Genomic DNA, 14,066 nt, shown 5'->3' on the forward strand with positions numbered 1-14,066 from the left:
TGAAGCTGCCATTTGGACATGGTGAAAAGAGCACGCTTGAACCATTGATTGGGGGAGACAGTAAAAAGTCAGGAAGGGCCCCGTTAAGCTTGCGGTGAGGCAGGCGGATGTCAGTGTGGTTAGAGCACAGTGGGAGAATGACAGGGAGGATTAGTGTCAGGGAGAAGCTTGGCTGTAGCTGTGGAGATAGTCCCGGGGGTCACTCACCTCTGACTGTTGTCTGTGCTGACGGTCCTGTAATGCATACGGCCTGATGTATGCCTGTTCATTATCGGAAACGGTGATTAGAAAAGGTATTTGTCTCAGAGGTTTCCTGCTTTCTTTTTTTCTTTTTCTTTCTTTCTTTTTAATTAAAGGAAAATAAGGTGGCTTCCTCCATCTCTCTGCTGACTCCTAGAGCCTTGTGTTACGCCATTGTGGCTACTGCCTCTGGTAGGAAATAGTTTAGTGCTGTAACGTAAAATAATTGTAACGTGGTTATCTGTTAGTTGATGATGGTTTCTTTTGCTTTGCTCAACTTTGGGTTTCACCAAGTGGTAATGCTGAATAAAATGCAGAGAATATGCTTGCTCTGAGAATTTTGGCTTGTGCAAAAAAAAGATTTTTATAATCTTTAAGGTATTTTATTATTCAATTTAATAATTTGATCAACCTTTAGAAGCTATTTACCTTCTCAAAAAGGAAGTGTTGCTTTGCATGGACCGGGTGGTTTAAGTCTTGGCTGCAGGAGTTTCTAATTTCTCTTCTCAAGTTTTACAAAATGCTAGTAGCACTTGATAAATTAACTTCTTGAAAATACATGCTTTTTAGAATTAAATATCGTTACGTAGAATGAACAAAAAATATATCTTTGTCTCGGTTCTGATTCTGAATCAGTCCATTTACTTGTTCACATTTTCATTTACACTTAACAAAGTTTTTTGCTTTTTTAATCATTTTTCTTAAAAACTCCAAGACCTTCTGTGGTAAGCTCACAGGAGGCATTTGTGAGCAGTAGTGACACAATCCACTTCAGAACAACTGTCTTTCTTTTTTAATGTCTTTAAGAGCTGGGTTCACAGTATTTCTTCTTTATTATTTGGTGTACGTTGGAGCATTTAAAAGGCTGCGGGAGCTTTGCATTCTAATGTTAAATATGCAACTCAGACCTTCACCTAAACCAGTAGATACATTTTAACATTGTTATTTTTGCAGAAAGCATAATGCCAATACTTGGTTTCACAGGTTTATTAAATGTTTTAGCGAACATTCTCTGGATTTTTTTTTTCTTCTTTAATGTTTTGCAGGCACCTGAATGGACAGAAGAGGACCTCAGCCAGCTGACAAGAAGTATGGTTAAGTTCCCAGGAGGAACCCCAGGTCGATGGGAAAAGATTGCCCACGAATTGGGTCGATCGGTGACAGATGTGAGTTCACTCAGATTTGCATTGTATGGAGAGTGACAAACCAGAATAAGCCAACTATGTAGAAGGCAGACATAGATGCATCCAACATTATCTTTGGAGAAAGCCTACAATCTTTTTAAGGACCTGGAAGTGAACCGTTAACGAAATAAGCAAGAAGCAGATGTCAGCCAGTCCCCTCGTCTACAATTAACAGCTGTGTGAGGCATTCTGGTGTTTAGAGACTTAAGCTACTGTAACCTAATCACAGAAAAGCAATGCTAGTTTTTGTTTCGAGCGACCCCTTTAGCTGTGGGAAAAAAATAGTTCTCTGATCAGAATTAGAGAAGTTACATTTCAGCTGGATCTTTTTAACACTGAAGTACAGATTGCTATAGGTGGTTGACAGGTGGTTTGCATTAATTAAATGAGCAATATTCCTATGTTTTTAATTTCAAGGATGATACCTACCATTCATTTTGACAAGTTGTTTAACCAAAAAATTGTTCTGTGCATATAGCTTTATAATTATATATAATATACATTAAAAGTGTATAACTATAGATTTATATATATACTATAAACAATATATATTTAAATTATATATGATTATATGTGACTAGTCATACCTACCATTTAAAAGACAGTGTTTACCGGGAAATTTTTCGATTTAACACTTTAGAAATATAGGGCAGAGAATCTTACAAAAGCACCTACTAGAGCACCTGATATGTACTAAATATTCAGTAAATGTTTAGTTGAAATGGAGGTCTTTATTTTCATCAATATGATCCTTATTTTCATAAATGATAGTAAATATTCTTTACTGAATTTACTTTAAAATAAATCCTATAGCTCTAAAATATCTAAGGATACCGAAAGCAAAGATTCAGATTTCTTATGTTCTCTTCAATCGTATTAGTATACTTTGGGTCTTTTTTGATAATGAACAATTTAAAAACCCTGCAAAATGATTAATAAGCACAACTACCAAAAAAATAACCTTTTAATTTAGAAACAAACAATACGTATTACTGTCAATTTTTTTTCTTGGGTTTTTTGTTCTTTTCTGTTTCATATAGGAGCTGCTTTGAGAATTTTAAATTATATATGTTTTTACTACCATATGGTAGGACTTTTTAAAATCACATTTTAAAGACAAAAATTTTTGTAAGATGTTTTACATGATTTCGACTTAAAAGTTAGTCTGATCATGTGGAAAGTTAGCCCTTGTATCTTATAACTTTTTTTTTTTTGGCTATTTCATGATGAGACCAGTTATCTTAGGTTACTGGAGGAAAACCATAAGGATACCTTTTCCTCTGCTAAGAATGTTGTTTGTAAAAGATAAGTTAATAATGCCTTATCAGTAAATATCTGACCAGGTTAAAGATGTTCCATGGTTACTGATGTTTTAAGTACTATGATCCTCTAAGTATATAATTACTGTTAATATAATGATTAACAAAAATTACTGAAATACTTTTTAGAAAGTTACAAAAACAGGCATTGGTTTAAAAGGGCCTCAAAACTTTTAGTTCAATTGGCTGATGAGAGAGAATAGTTCACTAACTTAGTGTCTCCGTTGAAGATAGCAGTGTCTCTGCTGGAGATAGCACTGCCTTTTTTTAATATAAATTTTATTTATTTATTTATTTATTTATGGCTGCATTGAGTCTTCGTTGCTGCATGCAGGCTTTCTCTAGTTTGAGGCGAGCAGGGGCTACTCTTTGTTGCAGTGCGCGGGCTTCTCATTGCGGTGGCTTCTCTTGTTGCAGAGCACGGGCTCTAGGTGCGCAGGCTTCGGTAGTTGTGGTGCACAGGCTTAGCTGCTCCGCGGCATGCAAGATCTTCCCGGACCGGGGCTCGAACCCGTGCCCCCGGCATTGGCAGGCGGATTCTTTCTTTTTTTTTTTTTTTTTTTTTTTTTGGGCGGTATGCGGGCCTCTCACTGTTGTGGCCTCTCCCATTGCGGAGCACAGGCTCTGGACGCACAGGCTCAGCGGCCATGCAGCTCACGGGCCTAGCCGCTCTGCAGCACGTGGGATCTTCCTGGACCGGGGCACGAACCCATGTCCCCTGCATCGGCAGGCGGATTCTTAACCACTGCGCCACCAGGGAAGTCCCAACACTGCCTTTAACTTTTTAAATAATAATTCTATGAGACCTTACAGTTAATAATGCCAAAGGCAGATAAGAAATTGAATAGAGCAATATTTTACTTTGTTGTTGTCATTAAAATCTGGTTAAATTTTTAATCTATATTTTTAAGAGGAGAGAGATGAAAGTTTAAATGCTAATATACATGATGTAACCAACAGAGCCTTGGGATGGCTGTTTAGTATCATAGATCTAGAAAATCGACATAACTTACAAGAGCAGTCTTAGTGCAGCCTTGGTGTAGGGAAAGGCATCTTTTCACACTGTTGCAAATTCATCCCAGTTTTGTCTTCTTCTTCTTCTAGACTTACCCAAGGGAGACTGATTCCATGTAATAGATATTTTTTCCTTTTATCATGGAAGTAGCAAACATGACTTTTTGAGATTTTTTTCCCCCCTCCAAGTATTAGTTCTATTTTCATAATACCAAAAGTACCTTGGAAATACTTAGTAAACCTAAAATTTTGGGCGCCAAAAGTGCCACCGTAACTTTTCTTCTATATCAGTATATACATATATAGACTCACACTGTATTTTCATTCTGTCAGCATCATCTCCATAGCTAGACTGTACATTTCATTTCAGTAACTACATTTCAGTAACATACACACAAACACAAACTGTAAAGCACTCTCTCTCTAAAAGAGAACAAGCGTCTGAAGACAAAACTCATTTTACCGAACACACAGTGAGTTCCATTGAAGCAGCTGAGATGGGTTTGGCTAATACGGTTCCTTTAGTAGAATGTTAAGTGAAAGCTAAACCACACTTTAGAAGATCACTCACTTATACTTCTTTTTTGGTGTATGGTGTTAATTAGATTTGTTTTCATTAAGTGTTCGACTATGAAAAAGAAACCAAGTTGAGTTTGCTGTTATTGGAACCTCTGCATACTGACCGGATCACCTGTACCAATTCTCCCCAGCTCTGCACATCTGTTCTTTGACCCGTTTTCCTTGCTAAATGTGTAGCTTCAGGCTGAGTTCTCTTTCCTTCGAGAAACCATTGACCTTTTTGGGAGGGGTGAGAGTGTGCCGTGATGGAACCTATATGTTCTTTATTTGGGTTGACAGATTACAGTGAAAAACCCATTTTGTTCCTCAATTAAGAAAGGAGTGAGTTTTCAGTGTATTAATTGTCGTAATTCACTAGTTAAATTACTAAATACTACTCTGGATAAATATAAGGAATGTTATTAGCTTTGTTAAAAAAAAAAAAAAAATCAATGCAAAGTATATTTTAACTCAGATATACCTAAACTGTGAGACTTACTTTATTAGAGATGAAATATTTTAAATGTTAATATATGCCTTTTAGCAAATAATTTTGGTAACCACAGAGGACACTCAAATTGTAAAAACAGGAAACAAAACCTGTCTGGCATGTAAAACCAACTTTAGTGTGATTGTTAACTGCAGGTTTTCTAAATTAAGGTCAGGGAGCCGCACACTTCTTGCTTGTGCAGTGATATCATTCTCTTGCCTGTAAGGATGTAAACCGATTCTGCCTCTCTCCATAGTCACTAATCTCCTGCATCCTAGTTGTGATAACAGACTGATTGGAGATGTTCTGCCTGCTTGGAAAAGGCCCAGGTAGGTAGCAAAACAAAAGATAGGTGGATAGATTTACACAGACTTTTGTAATTAGCTTAGTGCCACCATGAGATGTGTAGTTAGATAAGCATTTCATATGCAGGTGAAAAGGAGGGAGAATAATAAAATTCCCTGTTTTATTTTATATAGCCACAACTAGAGAGGAGATAGAGGAGATACCTGTTGGGGGAATATTTATATGTTATTATGGCAGTTGTTTCAAAAAATGTAAGCAGATTATTCAATAGAAAATAGACTTTTGTCAGTGAACTAAATATACAGTATATATAATGCTGAAAGGCATATATTAACATTTAAAGTACTTCATCTATAATAAAGTAGGTGTTACAGTTTAGGTATATCTCAGTTAAAATAGACTTTGCATTAATTTTTTAACAAAGCTAATGACATTCCTTGTATTTATCCAGAGTAGAATTTACCAATTTAACTCGGATATATTTTGGCAAATGTATTTTTGCTATTACTTTTAGAGTCAGACTAGTCCTACACAGGTTGTAAAGGGGACAAGAATCGTCGCCACCGTCTGCATCGGGCTTCCTGCCACAGCAGTTCTCTTGACCAGCCTGATCTCCGCTCCTCTCGCTCCCTCACCTACTCAACCCCGCGGCCTTCAAAGATGTGTAAATTTTAAAAAGGAAGGGGTCCTTTATACCATTCTTCTTGCTAGATGAGTCACTAAAATCTAATAATCAATTTTCAATCTGATATTAATAGATGATAATAATGTGTTATCAAATCTCTCCCACACACACACACTTTGTTGTATGTCATTCCAGATTTTATTCTTCTTGTATAGGCATATGACTACATAATTTTAACAGTATTAATCTGTATCCTGCCCTTTTCACTTCGCTGTGAGCTTCTTTCCATGACAACAAAGATCCACATCATTCTTCTAAACACCTATACAATACTCCATGTTGTCTGGATATAATTAAGGAGCACCCAAGTGATTGTCACTTAAATTGCTTCCCTTTTTTCCTTCATTCATCTTTCCATTTATATCTGTTTCCTTAGCTTGTATGCCTAGGAGTAGAGATGCTTGATTCAAGACTATGAATGTTTTTAGAACCTTTGGTGACTCTCAAATTGGCCTCCAGAGAGGTTATAATATTATACAATGCCCCTGGTGGTATGAGAGGACACTTCCTCATACTCTCATAAACACAGAATGTTTGGGCTTCCCTGGTAGCACAGTGGTTAAGAATCCGCCTGCCAGTGCAGGGGACACGGGTTCGAGCCCTGGTCTGGGAAGATCCCACATGCCGCAGAGCAACTAAGCCCGTGTGCCACAACTACTTAGCCGGTGCCCTAGAGCCCACGAGCCACAACTACTGAGCCCATGTGCCACAACTACTGAAGCCCAGGCGACTAGAGCCTGTGCTCTGCAGCGAGAAGCCACCGCAATGAGAAGCCCACACACACCACGACGAAGAGTAGCCCCAGTTTGCCACAACTAGAGAGAGCCCGTGTGCAGCAATGAAGACGCAACACAGCCAAAAATAAATAAATTAATTAATTAACAACAACCAAAAAAAAACCACAGAACGTTTGTTTCTCATCATTGCTCATCAAGTAAGTGAAAAGTGCTATGGCACTGATTTTTATAACTTGCCTCCTTACTTACTGGTCTTATTTCGAATAGCGTTTGTGTTAATTCATTGTAATTTGAGGATAGATAGATAGTCCTACCGTTTTTTGTTGTTGTTTTTTTGGGTGTGTTGGGTCTTTGTTGCAGTGCACGGGCTTCTCCGTGAGGTGGCTTCTCTTGTTGCAGAGCGTGGGCTCTAGGCGCACAGGCTTCAGCAGTTGTGGCTCACGGGCTCTAGAGCGCAGGCTCAGTAGCTGCAGCGCATGGGCTTAGCTGCTCTGCGGCATGTGGGATCTTCCTCGACCAGGGATCGAACCTGTGTCCCCTGCATTGGCAAGCATATTCTTAACCCCTGCGCCACCAGGGAAGTCCTACCTTCTGCAAATAATACTTTGCCATTTGCTTTATATCTTTTGTTATCTTATTTGAGCGTATTAGCTAACAATTCCAGAGATACGTTATATTACAGTAAGAGTGAGTCATGTAGACATTTGCTCAACATTTTAGTAAGAAAATCTAATGTTTGGTCATTAATTTTAATATAAGTAAGTCATTGATATGAGAAATCCATTATTATGCTAGGGAAATTTTTTTCACTTTCATTTTTCCAATTCTAATTTATGGCAGTTGTTGTGTTCAGGAATAGATATGAAATTTTAACAGTGGTTTCTTCAACATCCCTTGACATGATGATGTGACCTAATAAGGATGAATATATTACTAAGGTCCCCCTTTGTATTTCTAAGATAAAGTTTACTTGGTCATATAATATTATTCTTTCAATAAACAGCTGGATTTGATTTGTTAATTTATTTAGGATTCTTGCATTTATATATCTTAAAGTAAAAATATTCTAGAATTCTTGGTGTTTTGTTAATTGGATATCTTTAGGTAGGGTTACACCAGCCTTCTAGAATTAGTTCATCCTACCTGCCTTCTAACATCTAGAGCAGAGTGGTCCCCAACCTTCTTGGCACCAGGGACCCGTTTCGTGGAAAGACAGTTTTTCCACACATGGGGCTGGGGGGCTGGTTCAGGCGGTAATGTGGGACGCTGCACGCACTCGCCCGCTGCTCACCTCCTGCTGTGTGGCCGGTTCCTAATCGGGGGTTGGGGACCCCTGATCTAGAGAGTCAAGAAAATATTGAATTCATGAAACAAAGAAAAAAGTGTGCTATGGAAAAAAATCAGAACAAAAATAAGTATCCAAATAAATGAAGTAGAATGGTTGAAACTTATCATCTGGAAAATCTTCTAGAGAGCAGAACAAAAAGACAAGAAATACAGGGAATCAGTCCAAAAGGTCAAAATCTGATTAAAAGGAGTTCCAGTTAGACAGAGAAAACAGACATGAGAGCATTTTTCAATAAATGACACAATGAAGTTTTCCAGGATGAAGAAACACCTGAGACCGACAACGCATGAACACTGAGACTACCTAGAAGATCTTTTAAAGCTTCTAGGGAGAAGAAACCTCCAAAGTAAGGCAGGTCAGAGTGACAGCAGATTGTTTAGCAGCACTAGATTCCGGGAGACGAGAGAACATTGGCCTCACAGTTCAAGGGGGAATGGTTCTGAATCTAGAACAGACCAACCAGCTATGATGGTAAATACGTGGGGTGAGGAGACTCATTCTTAAGACAGTTTCCTGAGACTGCACTCCAGCAAATGAGGGATAAGTCACCAAAGAGGAAGACACAGAATCCTCGGAATGGTGGACTGAGCCCAGTGAATGGAAATCCTGAGACCCCACAACGATACAGCAGGCGAAGAGTGAAGAAAGTCCACGCTGGAGCAGGAGGACAAAAGACTGTGAGAGAGCAACCATGTGAACAAAAGGCAACTAGAAACTCCACCAACAGAAAACCATACAAAAAACGCATAGTCCAAATTTAAGTCCAGCCATATGTCAGGTTCAGTTCCAGACCACCGAAATAAAGCAGATATCACAATGAAGTGACCCACATGAATTTTTTGGTTTCCCAATGCATATAAAAGTTACGTTTACACTATATTGTAGTCTGTTAAGTGTGAAATAGCATTGTCCAAAAAATATACATACCTTAATTAAAGATAGTTTATTGCTAAGAAAAATGCTAACCATCATCTGAGCCTTCAGTGAGTCATAATCTTTTTGCAGTAGTAACATCAAAGATCACAGATCGCCATAACAAATAAAATAATAATGAAAAAGTGTGAAATATTGTGAGAATTATCAAAATGTGACACAGAGACACAAAATGAGCAGGTGCTACTGGGAGAATGGTGCCCAAAGACTTTCTCAACAGAGTTGCCACAAACCTTCAACTTATAGAAACCGCAATCTGCCTGTGCAGTAAAAAGTGGTGGTGCAGTGGTTGAGAATCTGCCTGCCAATGCGGGGGACACAGGTTCGAGCCCTGCTCTGGGAAGATCCCACGTGCCGCGGAGCAACTGGGCCCGTGAGCCACAACTACTGAGCCTGCGCGTCTGGAGCCTGTGCTCCGCAACAAGAGAGGCCGAGATAGCGAGAGGCCCGCGCACCGTGATGAGGAGTGGCCCCCCGCTTGCCGCAGCTAGAGAAAGCCCACGCACAGAAACGAAGACCCAACACAGCCAAAAATAAATAAATAAATAAATTTAAAAGTGGAATGATAGAAACAGCAAAAGAATTTGATACTGAGAACATTCTCCTTTAAGTGACACAAGAAGTGCAATCACAGTGCAGTACTTATCTCTACAGTGAGTAATGTTTACCACATCACAGTTATGTAAGATCTTACATAATGGCTTTTCATATTTTAAACGTTTTATATACTTTCAGATGGTTTTTCAATTTTTAAAATCAACAAATTGTGGAAGACTATGGCAAGTTGTCCATCAAAATATGTTATCCCCTTTTCTAGTAATAGAGAAGGCAGGCACATATTTGCCCAGAAACACTGCACTTCCAAGCCCTCCAAGCTCTGCTATGCTAGGTTACTAATTTCTTCTCAGAGGAACATAATTGAAGTAATGTGTGTCCCTAGGAGCTCTTGCTCACTTTTCCCTTCCACTGAACTGGAATACCAATTTGCCTGCAGCTCAGCTGCGACCATGCAGGCAAAGACAATTGCCCTAAGGAACGGCAGGGAAGCACAATGGAAGGAACATGAACATATGGAGTAAAATAAAAATTGTAAACAGTGACAAGCTCCATGAAGAAAAATAAAGCAGAGTAAGAGGTTAGAGACCTAACCTAGGGAGTGCAATTTCAAGTGGGATTCTGAGGGAAGTCCTCTCTAAGAGGTAACGTTTGAGCAGAGACACAAAGCAACTGAGGGAGCAAGGTTGTCTGAGAAAGCGTTCCAGGTGGAGGAAACAGCAGTTGCAAAGGCTTTGAGGCAAGAGCCTGCTTGGGGTGCGCAGAGTCCAGCAAAGAAGTCAATATGGCTGACCAGGAGTGAGCAGGGGGGATTAGAGAAGATGAGGCCAAGAGATGATAGTGGAGGACCAGACCACCTAGGACCTCCTTGGTCAAGGTAAAGATTTTGGATTTTACTCTGAGTGAGACAGGAAAGCACCAGAAGATTTTGAGCAACGGAGTGCAAGATCTAAAAGGGTCATTCTGACTTCTCTGTGGAGAAGATGCTGTGGCAGGGCAAGTGTGGGAGCAGGAAGGCAGGCCAAGTAAGAGGCTATTTCAGTTGTCCCTGCAAAAGACAGTGGTGGTTTGGACCAGGGCTTATTGGTAGAGGTGGGAAAAAGAGGCTGAATTCAGGATATAATATACCAAAAGCCTGCTAGTTAATTATGTGTACTTGTAAGCATCAGAAGAACTGTGAACATACAGATGACCAACAGGCACATGAAAAGACGCTCAGTATCACTAATCATTAGAGAAATGCAAATCAAAACTACAATGAGGTATCACCTCACACTGGTCAGAATGGCCATCATTAAAAACTCTACAAATAATAAATGCTGGAGAGAGTGTGGAGAAAAGGGAACCCTCCTACACTGCTGGTGGGAATGTAAATTGGTGCAGCCACTATGGAGAACAGTATGGAGGTTCCTTAAAAAACTAAAAACAGAGCTACCATATGATCCAGCAATCCCACTCCTGGGCATATATCCAGAACAGACAAAAACTCTAATTCGAAAAGATACATGCACCCCAGTGTTTATAGCAGCACTGTTTACAATAGCCAAGACATGGAAGCAACCTAAGTGTCCATTGACTGACAGATGAATAAAGATGTGGTATATGAACACAATGGAATATTACCAGCCATGAAAAAGAATGAAATGCCATTTGCAGCAACATGGATGAACCTAAAGATGATCATACTAGTGAAGTAAGTCAGAGAAAGACAAATATCATATATCACTTATATGTGGAATCTTAAAAAATTGTATAAATGAAGTTATTTACAAAACAGAAATAGATTCACAGATATAGATAACAAACTCACGGTTACCAAAGGAAATGGCAGGGGGGAGATAAATTAGGAGCTTGGGATTAACATATACACACTACTATATATAAAATAAACAACAAGGACCTATTGTATAGCACAGGGAACTATATTCAATATCCTGTAATAACCTGTAATGGAAAAGAATCTGAAAAAAAATGTGTGTGTGTGTATGTGTGTGTAACCAGGTCACTTTGCTGTACACCTGAAACCAAAACAACATTGTAAATTTTTTTATACTTCAGTTTTTTCTTTAATGGTTAAAAAAAACAATGCTCAGAAAAAATTTTAAAATTTCAAAAAAAGACTGTGAACAGAAATGCATGCTTCTGGGTGTAGGGTACATGGCTTTTCATCAGAAGCCCTTGTTGTAAACTGATTTTTTTTTAAGCTGTCTGCATGTATTACCTTGATTTTTTTTTTTTTTTTTTTGTGGTACGGGGGCCTCACACCGCCGTGGCCTCTCCCGCTACGGGGCACATATTACCTTGATTTTTAAAACTACTTTTAAAAATCTAAAGAAAAAATATTTTATATCTTTCCATGTCAGTATATATAGGCCTACCTCATTCTTTTTAATTTTTTTTATTATAACAGCTTTATTGATTTACAGAAATAGAAAAAAAATCCTAAAATTTGTATGGAACCACAATGGACCCCAAATAGCCAGAACAATCTTGAGAGAGAACAGAGCTTGGATGCATCACACGTCATGTTTTCAAAACATGTTATAAAGCTATGGTAATTAAAACAGTAAGGTACTTGACAGCTGACACCTAGGCCGGGAGGGCAGTAGGAACATTCAACCTCTACTGAAACACTTGCCAGACCATCTCCTCACCGAAAACAGCTTTACTAGTGGAATTCTAGAGCCATCTGTTAATATTTTTGCCTGTCTATATTCCCCCATCAAAGGGCCTTGAGGGCTAATTTGAATGTTCTAGCAAAGTAATAACTACTTGCAGACCCTTGTGCAGAGAATGTCCTTCTTTTATCTGGTTCAGTTGTCTTCTTCCACAGAGGACACAGCTTAAGGAGGGGCAAACAGAATAGTGGAGAGAGAGGAACAAGATATCCACCCAGCCTGTTTATACATCAGTAGGGTGACAGGTATCACCAACAGATCTCTGTGACACACACTGGGGAAATCAAAGTACAAAGGTCTTGAATCTTTACTAAATTCACCTAGTTGGTGATTGGCAGTAACTCGGGTAAAGTAGTACAGAATTGGCCTTCATGAGAGGTGAGGCCAGACTCCCAAACTGTCAATACACAAGCCTGTTTTGGATTGCTCTTTCCTTACTTTAGCCAACATTGATTTAGAAGTAAAAAACTTTTAAAGCAATAAACAATGATTTTCTTTCTTATAAGCACAGTCCTAATTAATTGGCAATCTGTTGAATGAGTATGAAAAGGAATAACCACATTGGAAGCTCCTTGAGGTGGATAAGACTAGACCTTACACATACACCACTGTTCTCAGTATAGTGATGTGCTAAGTCAATACTTACTTAATAAATCTTTGGTACTTCACCTAAATTGAAAGATAGATAGTTCATTAATAATATCACATCTAGGGAATTCCCTGGCAGTCCAGTGGTTAGGACTCCACGCTCTCACTGCAGAGGGCCCAGGTTCAATCCCTGGTTGGGGAAATAAGATTCCACATGCCACGTGGTGCAGCCAAAAAAATAATAATACTAAAATAATGTCACATCTAGTGAATCACAGAATATTTGATTTAAAAAGAAATCATTAATGCAATCTTTTGTTTTATGGATAAAGAAGTAAAGTGGAAAGAGAACAGAATTTAAAAGAAAACCTGGCTTTGGTGTACTTTGCTACCATTTATGGGCTGTGTGATTTTGTAGGTCCCCATATTACTCTGAGCTTCACTTTCTTCGCCTGTGATATGAATTTCATGGGGTAGCTGGCGGGTGAAATGTGATAGCATCATGAAAATACTTTGTTATTATGAACCATTACACAATTGTAAATCACTTATAATAATCACTTATTACAGATGTGAGTTCTAGAAAGAGATAAAAGTTCAAGGCCACAGAGCTAGTTAATGGCAGCTTGGGCCTAGAACCCAGATTGCTTGACTCTTATTTAAGCCACACTGTCCTCTTAGTTCAGCAAAGACTTGATTTTTACACCCTAACCCTGTGTGTAGGACAGCACTATTCTTTGTCAGCCATGCCTAGATCAAATATCATCTTCAAAGTGAAATCTCTTGGTTTTCTGAGGTTCTGGGCCAAAGGAGGATAAATCTGAGAGCAAGGTATTTCATGTCCCAAGACACTGGCCAGTCCATGGGGCTGTAACTCCAGAGAGCTCCAAAAGCAGTTGCTTTCCTTTGAATATTTGATCCACAGAAATATTCAGCATCTCGTTAAGCTCTAACTGAACACTTGTTCATCTTCCTCAATGATTCATTCAAGCAAAGCATACTTGCAGATTGCATGAAAATTTTTCTATATATATCTCCCATTTATGTTTTCTCCTGGATCTTATTTAGTGTCCTATATTACTAATATATTGAGTTTGTAATATGTACTCACTCATCAGAACCCTGTATCTTACCAAGAGGATAGTATCCACTTTAAAGTCTAGATCTAATTTACTTTTACAATGATATTCACTTTGAATACCATGGATGTTTTATTCATGAAGGAACTGGTTTCTCACAGTATAATCTATGGTCTGGGGATAGCATCGTACTTTATGGTGGGATTTATTTTACTACCCTGAATTATTTGCTTAACTCTGTCTTATGTATGGCTTAGAGATGCAGCAAGTCAATAGATGGTGACGCTTGAGCAGATGCTAATGTGTTAATGCAATGTAAAATTGCTTCCTTGTGCTAAAAATTTGGGTAACC

The 14,066-nt window shown here is 38.7% G+C and overlaps 1 protein-coding gene across 1 annotated transcript in view; it reads left to right on the plus strand.

Moving 5' to 3' along the window:
- Window positions 1–14,066, plus strand: part of DNAJC1 (DnaJ heat shock protein family (Hsp40) member C1) — a 198,001-nt gene that overhangs the window by 165,076 nt on the left and 18,859 nt on the right. Inside the window, exon 9 of the mRNA XM_024129642.1 lies at window positions 1,287–1,406. Within this exon, the coding sequence (XP_023985410.1) occupies window positions 1,287–1,406 (120 nt within the window). The remainder of the gene's footprint in view (window positions 1–1,286; window positions 1,407–14,066) is intronic.

The sequence above is a fragment of the Physeter macrocephalus genome, chromosome 11 (assembly GCF_002837175.3).
Source record: "Physeter macrocephalus isolate SW-GA chromosome 11, ASM283717v5, whole genome shotgun sequence".
NCBI classification, from domain to species: domain Eukaryota; kingdom Metazoa; phylum Chordata; class Mammalia; order Artiodactyla; family Physeteridae; genus Physeter; species Physeter macrocephalus.